Here is an 8,728-nt window from a genome sequence, read left to right on the forward strand (position 1 = left end):
ATGTGACCAAAGTCTTTTAAACTTTTTGAGTGAGTTTATGTGCTAAAACAAACACAACTTGAATTTTCGAGAATGTTAGAATCGAAAGTTGCCAGTCAGCAGCGAACTTTGGCTGATGAATCAAAATGCACAGAGACTAAATCTATGAGCCAATCAATGTTGTCATACTCTCTGACTATAAATAGGCATGAAAAGCATTGAGAAATTTAATTTAGCTCTGGCTGCAGGCAAGGATGAAGGCCTTTGCTTTCACCAGTACTGAGCAGCGGCATAGAATCATTGTGCTTTATGAAGAGGGTTACTCCTGTACAAAAATAGACAAGAGAGTGAAATGCCATGGCACCACAGTGAGCAGAGTGGTTGAAAAACACCAACTAACTGGTTCAGTTGATGATAGGCTCCTCTCTGGAAGACCAAGAAAGTCAACAAAATGGCAAGATCGTGCTCTGCAACGCATTTTGATGACTGACAGGAAGCTCACCTCACCTCAGATTACAAGAATTTGGGGTGAAACATGTGATGTAAAAGTGTGCACAAGCACAGAGCATCTCATCTGCTTGCCAGAGGGATCAAAGGCTGCAGGGCTTGAAGTAAACCTTTGCTCACAGGTGCTCACCAATCTCGTCATTGTGCATGGGCCAAGAAATATGCCAAGTGGACCAACGAACAGTGGGCCAAGGTCATCTTCAGTGATGAGAGCAATTTCTACTTGACTGGGAATCAGTGTAATAAGTATGTCAGAAGATTTCCAGCTGAAAAAATTCTTTTAGAAATGCTGTAGTTCAGTCACAAGCCTTCCTCTGCAGGATGAAACCCCAATTCCAATCTCCAGCACCTATCTCAGGAATGCCAGTGGCCTGAATCCCTCAGGAACGGTTCCATATTACTGATAGACATTGGCAATGTATCTCTTTAGAAGAGAATCTGAACATAGAAGAAGATTTCCAGCTGAAAAAATTAGGCCGTACTGCCTGAATCTATCTGTGAAGCATCCATTGCACGTGATGATCTGGGGCTGTATCGCTGCTTCTGGTATTGGTCGGATACAAATTTTGCAGGGAATCATGAATTCCAAGCAGTATGTTGAAGTCCTTGAAAAGACCATGCTTTCTTCAGCTCAGCAACTTGTAGGGAAGGACTTTTACTTCCAGGATGACAATATTCCTAGTCATCGAGCCATGTCCGTCCAGCAGTGGATGAAGAAGCATGGTGCTCGACTCCTGGATTGGCCAGCTCAGAGCCTGGATTTGAACCCAATTGAGAACTTGTGGGCCAAAATTGGTTATGAAATAAGCAAGAAGCAGCCAAAGACCAAGCAGGAAATAATTGAATGCATTATTGCAGCCTGGCACCACATTGTCACCAAAGATCATATGCAAAGGCTTATACAGTCTATGTCGAAGCGATGCCGCCTGGTGATAAGCAATAAGGGCTGGCCAATTTCATATTAGTAACCATGTTTGGTTACCTAAACGGTCCTTCACCTCCAATTGGAAAACCAACTTTCAGTCTTATCCTCAGGAAGTGGGGCATGTGGTCTAAGCTTTTATTTGACCATTTAAAGTGTGATTCTTCCAGCAGCTCTATCAAGCTCTGAGGAAATAAACGTGCCAGAGAAAGAAGAGATCCACCTATTTATGCCTCTTTGATAGAGGGAGAGAGAAAAAGACTGAATGAACAGATTTGTTGTACAAAGCAGAGAGATTACGGCTATAAAGTTAAGGGATGATGTACAAAGAAAACATCAACATTCCTGGATAATATATATGTCTGTCTTCTATGTGTTCCATTATAAAATTGGAGGGGGGGGATGGGAGAGGCAGGAATATCAGACTGAAAGCTACATTACTCATGGAAGTGAACAATGAATGGATACTGGAACTGAATAACACAAAACATTGTCTCTGGCTAATGTATCCCCAGGATCATCATGCATTTAAGATGGTTTGCCCTTTTTGATGTTCCATAAATAGTACAGTGTGTTCTTTCATCATTCCCTTTGTGTGTAGGGCAATAGCAGAAAGGCAATATGTCTATCATCTTTGCGGAAGGGATAATACATATGGTAGTTGCTCAAGAAATCCTTAAACAAAGACTTTTGATTTCAGATGCAGCTCACTGTGAACCCTGCCCAGAAGACCAATATCCCAACAAGGACAAGGACCAATGCATTGCCAAAAAGATCCATTTCCTTTCCTATCAAGACACCCTGGGATACACATTAGTTTTTCTTGCTCTTTTCCTCTCTGTGATCACTTCTGCAGTCCTGGTGATTTTCTATAAACATCATGACACACCAATTGTCAAGGCCAACAACCAAGATCTCACTTACCTCCTCCTGGTCTCCCTCTTGCTCTGCTTCCTTTGCTCCTTCCTCTTCATTGGTCAGCCAGGGAAGATCACTTGTCTCTTCCAACAATCTGCCTTTGCCATTCTCTTTTCCCTTGCAGTTTCCTCTGTTTTGGCAAAAACTGTCACGGTGGTTTTGGCCTTCATGGCAACCAAGCCAGGGAACAGGACAAGGAAACTCTTAGGAAAACCACTGACCAATTCCATTGTCTTAGCCTGTCCTCTGCTCCAAGCAGTTCTTTGTGCCACCTGGCTGGGAACTTCTCCCCCATTTCTTAACTTGGACTTCCATTCCTTGTTTGGAGAGACCATCTTGGAATGTAAGCAAGGCTCAGTTTTAATGTTTTACATTGTCCTTGCCTACCTAGGTCTTCTGGCCTTTGTCAGTTTCACAGTGGCATTTCTAGCTAGGAAATTGCCTGATATTTTTAATGAAGCCAAGTTCATTACTTTTAGCATGCTGGTCTTTTGCAGTGTTTGGATCTCCTTCCTCCCTACCTACCTGAGCACCAAAGGGAAATCTATGGTGGCTGTGGAGATCTTCTCCATTTTGGCCTCTGGAGCTGCTCTCTTGGCTTGTATCTTTTTCCCCAAATGCTACATTATTCTGATGAGGCCTGATCTAAATTGCAGAGAAAATATAGTAAGAAACAAAACTTTCTAACTAATTCCAGGAGTTGCCTCATTTATATTTCTCTTCATTGTAAGTTTATAATGTGATAAGATTATAATAAATGATGATGTGAAGTAGGAATTTCTCCATCAAAGAATTCCTTATCAAGTTCTGCAATTACTTACAATATTCCTGTGGTCAGTTTTTTGTTTAGCATGTTTTCAAATTGTCCTTAGTGAGGTCCATTGCCCTGTATGGGAGGAAAACTTGTTATTAATGATGTGGTTATTATTTCAGATATTTCTAAATTTATGTATCAAAGGAACAAACCCAAAATTAACTTAAAAATACTGCAAGATGCTAAAGAAAAGGTGGAGTTGTGTTTATCACACCTGAAATTGTATTTTGAGGCATGTTGTTTGGCCTGGTTAAAAGAGTGGGTGAACCTCAAGAATAAGAGTCTACTTGAATTAGAGGGCCACGAATTAAGGTTTGGATGGCACGGTTATTTATGGTACGATAAAATTAAAGTTAATGTTGATTTTAAAAATCACTTTGCTAGAATACCCATACTAAGTGTTTGGAATAATTATACAACAAAGTTATATACGTAGTTTCCTTTTTGGGTACCCCCCCCCAAGAAGCTTTTTAAAGAAAAAGAATGGTGGTGAAACCAGACTGGTGGACATATAGTAACATATTTTCTTCAAACTCTACATTAAAGTTGAGGGAAGAACGTGAATTAGAGGGTTATATTTATCATTGGTTTACATATCAAGAACTCAAAGAATGGTTTAAATCAAATAAAAAGGGTTGTGGGTTTTTGCTAAATTCATTTTGCTAAAAATGAATTGGAAATCTTACTGTCTGGTTGTGATTAGCATATTATTGCTAAGATTTATAAAATGTTATTGAGATTATATTTGGAAAGTGAATATGTTAAACATTGTATCATTCAGTGGGTGAGGAATTTTGGATATAATTTGATGCTTGAACAATGGAAAAATATATGGATGAAAAGTTTAAAATTTACACTAGACTATAATTTAAAATAAGAATTGTATAAGATGATGTACCGCTGGCATTTAACACCACATAAGTTGTCCAGAATGTATAAAGGTATTTCAAATGAATGTTGGAAGTGTAAAAGAAAGAAGGAACTTTTGACCATTTATGGTGGACATATGACAAAGCAAAGAAATTTTGGAGTAAGATTCATATTATAATACAGAATAGTCTTAATATGAAAATAAAAATGACACCAGAAACTTTCCCTTTGGGTTTAATGGAAAAAGAACTTGGAGAAAAAATTTGATCTTATATATGTTGACAGTAGCAATATTATACAAAGAAAAATGGAAGGAGACTTAGATTCCCAGTACGGATGAATGGCTACAGAAGCTGATGGAGTTGGCAGAAGTGGCAAAATTGATTATTTTGGTTAAAGGAAAGAATAAAAGTACCTTTGTTTCCACATGGAAACCACTTCTGAACTTTGTGCTTGAGGTGGGGAAAAAATGAAACTTTGATTTTGGGGTTTAATGATTAGATTGATATGTTTTCATTGAAATGGCTAGATTATATTATTAGGGAAAAACAAAAAGTTGTAGTTTGATGTTAATGCTTTATTTTTACTGCAACAGAGGGATCCAGAAGTCTATGTTTCTTCTTTTCTTTTCCTCAATTTCTCCTTCTCTTCCCCCTTCCCCCTCTACAGTGTCTTCCTATTTACTTTTTTATTTTGTATTTTATCTTATAACCTAATAAAAATGTGAAACTGGAAAAAAGATTCATGTTTATTATTTCAAGGAGGAAATTTTCTTATTTTATTCCTTATTTTATTGAGTTTATTTTTAAGGTAGTGCATTAAATGATTGTGCTCAATATCAGTGTTTCTATTCATATATGGCTGTTTCCTTAGATGTTTGAGGCTTTATAGAACTTTATAGAACATTATTCAATTGTTGTTGAAATATCAGAATTTAAATCCCCCTCACATCCAGATCTGCAGTGCTGCCTCATCAAGGTTGGGCAGAATTTCCCTGAGAGGAATGGGCAAAGAACGTCATTATTGTATGCAGTAGGTTAATCATCTCTTGTGACATTTCATCTCTTGGACTTCCCTGGTAAACTATGCTGTTCTATGAGATCTGTGTGCACAGAAGGTCTCCACAAGAATCCTTCTATCCATGCCCAACATCACAATCACATTTCTTTAATGACGACAAGTTCCCAGCAATGTCATTCAAGGTATGACAAGGAATGGCAGTCATCAAAGTCAGGAGGGAGCTATCAATCAGAATCCTGGGACATGTCATTTAATCCTGGGTAGGGCACAATTGGTATCTTGGTGATAACATCTCCATTTCCATCTGGTGGCCTCTCGTGTGAGAAAGAGAAGCACAGGAAGAATGTGTGCAAATTGTTCCATAAAATAGCAAAATCAAATTCTCTGGTTTTCAATAAAGCTTTATCAAAATTTCTATGGCAATGTAACTGAAATACTTATTTTATTAAGATAATATTTCTCTGTTGAAGATAGTTTGGTTTGGTTTGGTTTGGTTTTATTTAACTTGTATGCTGCCCTATTCCCGAAGGGACTCAGGGAGGCTGACAAACCGGGAGGGGAAGGAGTACAATATAAAAAACAGAACAAAAGACAGACAACAATACAGGACCAATTTAAAAGTCTCAACAAGCGCGACCAATTCGAGTGGGGGTGGAACTCAGCAGCCCCAGGCCTGCTGGAACATCCAGGTCTTAACAGCTTTACGGAAAGTCTGAAGGGTAGTGAGGGTCCGAATCTCCACAGGGAGATCATTCCAGAGGGCCGGAGCAGCCACAGAAAAGGCCCTTCTCCGGGTGGTCGACAGCCGGCATTGGCCGGCAGATGGAATTCGGAGGAGGCCTAATCTGTGGGATCTAATTGGTCTATGGGAGGTAATTGGCAGAATGCGGTCTCTCAAGTACCCAGGTCCACTACCATGTAGGGCTTTATAAGTGACGACTAGCACCTTGAAGCGTATCTGGAGACCAATAGGCAGCCAGTGCAGCTCGCGGAGGATAGATGTAATGTGGGTGTACCAAGGCGCACCGACAATCGCTCGCGCAGCTGCATTCTGGACAAACTGAAGTCTCCGAACACTCTTCAAGGGCTGCCCCATGTAGAGCGCTTTGCAGTAGTCCAGTCTTGAGGTCACAAGGGCATGAGTGACTGTTGTGAGAGCCTCCCGGTTCAGGTAGGGACGCAATTGGTGTACCAGGCGGACCTGGGCAAATGCCCCCCTGGTCACAGCCGACAAATGGTGATCTAAAGTCAGCTGTGGATCCAGGAGGACTCCCAAATTGCGGACCTTGTCTGAGGGACGTATAATTTCACACCCCAGGCTGAGAGATGGAATAGCTGGACCATCTTTGGGAGGGAGCATCAATAGCCACTCGGTCTTGTCGGGATTGAGTGCAAGCTTGTTCATTCCCATCCAGACCCTGAAAGCCTCCAGGCACTGACACATCACGTCAACCGCTTCACTGAGTTGGCACGGGGCGGACAGATACAACTGCATATCATCCGTGTACTGGTGATATTTTATCCTGTGCCGCCAAATGATCTCACCCAGCGGCTTCATGTAGATGTTAAACAGGAGGGGGGACAGGACCGAACCCTGTGGCACCCCATACTTAAGGGGTCTAGGGGTCGACCTCCTCCCTCCAACCAACACCGACTGTGACCTGTCCGAGAGGTAGGAGGAGAACCACCAAAGAACGGTGCCTCCCACCCCCACCGCTTGCAACCGTCGCAGAAGGATACCATGGTCGATGGTATCGAAGGCCGCTGAGAGGTCAAGGAGCACTAGGACGGAGGCATGACCCCCATCCCTGGCTCTCCAGAGATCATCGATCAGCGCGACCAAAGCAGTTTCTGTGCTGTAGCCAGGCCTGAGTCCAGACTGAAAGGCGTCTAGATAATCGGTTTCATCCAAGGACCGCCGGAGCTGAGAGGCCACCACTTTCTCAACAACATTCCCAACGAAGGGGAGGTTGGAGACTGGACGATAGTTACTTAGGATGGCTGGATCCAGATACGACTTCTTCAGGAGGGGTCTCACCACCGCCGCCTTTTTAAGGGGTGGGAAGGACCCCTCCCGAAGAGAGGCGGTAACTATCATCTGGATCCAGCCCCGTGTCACCTCCCTGCTGTTCGCGACCAGCCAGGAGGGGCACGGGTCCAGCACACAAGTGGAGGCACTCACTGCTCCCATGGCCTTGTCCACTTCCTCAGGTGTGACAAGTTGAAAATCAATGCATAAATTCCGCTCAAAACCCTCCCCCGGTACCTCGGCTGGCTCTGAGCAATTGGAGTCCAGGTCTGTCCGAAGCCGAGCAACTTTATCTGCGAGAAATTGGACAAATTCCTCAGCTCTACCTTGTAAAGGGTTACCCGCATCCCTGCCTTTCAAGAGGGAGCGGGTTATTCTGAACAAGGCAGCTGGGCGCGTCTCAGCAGATGCAATCAGAGCGGCAAAATATGCATTCTTTGATGTCTGAATTGCCAGGAGGTAGGCTCTGATGCAGGCTTTCAACAGTGCTCGGTCTGACTCGGACTTACTGGACCTCCAGCGGCACTCTAGGCATCTCTTTTGGCATTTCATCTCCCGGAGTTCCTCAGTAAACCAAGGGGCCCTCCTGGATCCGCTACCTCGGAGAGGCCATAAAGGCGCAATCCAGTTTAGAGCCTCCACCACCACTGAGTTCCAAGCAGCGACCAAGGCCTCCACCAGACTGTGGACGAGAGTATCAGGTATAACACGAAGCGCCGTCTGAAAGCCCGGAGGGTCCATAAGGCACCTGGGGTGGTACCACCTAATCAGTTCCTCCTCCCTACAGTGGGGGATTGGCCTCCGAAAGTCAAGCCTCAGTAGAAAGTGGTCCGACCATGACAGGGGCAAGGTCTCACTACCCCTCAAACCAAGATCACAACTCCACTGCTCCAAGAGAAATACGAGGTCGAGTGTGTGACCCGCTGAGTGGGTCAGACCACGGATTACTTGGGTCAAGTCCATGGCTGTCACGGAAGCCATGAACTCCTGCGCTCCATCAGAGTGCTCACTGAGCGAAGGCAGATTGAAATCCCCCAGCACCATAAGCCTGGGGAGCTCAACTGCCAGCTCGGCTACTGACTCGAGGAGTGAGGGGAGGGCTGTTGTAACACTGTTGGGAGGCAGGTATGTTAACAACAAGCCCACTTGATCCCTAAGGTCCAACTTCACCAGCAAGGACTCACACCCAACAAGCTCCGGAACAGGGATCCTACAAAGAACTAGAGACCCTTGGATAATGATAGCCACTCCCCCACCCCTTTTTCTGGGGTCGCGGCTGATGAAGCACCTGAAAACCCTCTGGGCACATCTCAGTGAGGGGGACACCTCCCTCTGGGCCCAGCCAGGTTTCAGTAATACATGCCAGGTCTGCCCCCTCGTCTAAAATTAGGTCCTGGACGAGGAGAGCCTTGTGAACCACAGACCTGGCATTTAGCAACAGCAGCCTGAGACCAGGGCTCTGATTACTCACGCCATCTGGCCTTGGAGTGGAACTAGTAGGGCTGGAAGGAGGGATCTCTGAGACGTAGCGAACCCGCCTTCCCCGGTAATGGCTAGCCCTAAAGTTCCCGCCATATCTGCCCCTCCCTGTTATGACCGTAATGTTCTGGCCCACTCCCGGGTCCGTGGTCCCCCCATCGTTCCATCTGGCTACTGCATTCTTTGGCAG

The 8,728-nt window shown here is 44.3% G+C and overlaps 1 protein-coding gene across 1 annotated transcript; it reads left to right on the forward strand.

The window, feature by feature from the left end:
- Positions 1 to 2,134: 2,134 nt before the first annotated feature.
- Positions 2,135 to 3,013, forward strand: LOC116506770 (vomeronasal type-2 receptor 26-like; the record flags this gene model as incomplete). Its single annotated transcript, XM_032214675.1, has 1 exon — positions 2,135 to 3,013. A coding segment is annotated over one exon (879 nt), but the record flags the coding sequence as incomplete, so codon positions are not given.
- Between the last annotated feature and the right edge of the window lie 5,715 nt (positions 3,014 to 8,728).

Source organism: Thamnophis elegans, chromosome 1 (assembly GCF_009769535.1).
Source record: "Thamnophis elegans isolate rThaEle1 chromosome 1, rThaEle1.pri, whole genome shotgun sequence".
In the NCBI taxonomy this organism is placed as follows: domain Eukaryota; kingdom Metazoa; phylum Chordata; class Lepidosauria; order Squamata; family Colubridae; genus Thamnophis; species Thamnophis elegans.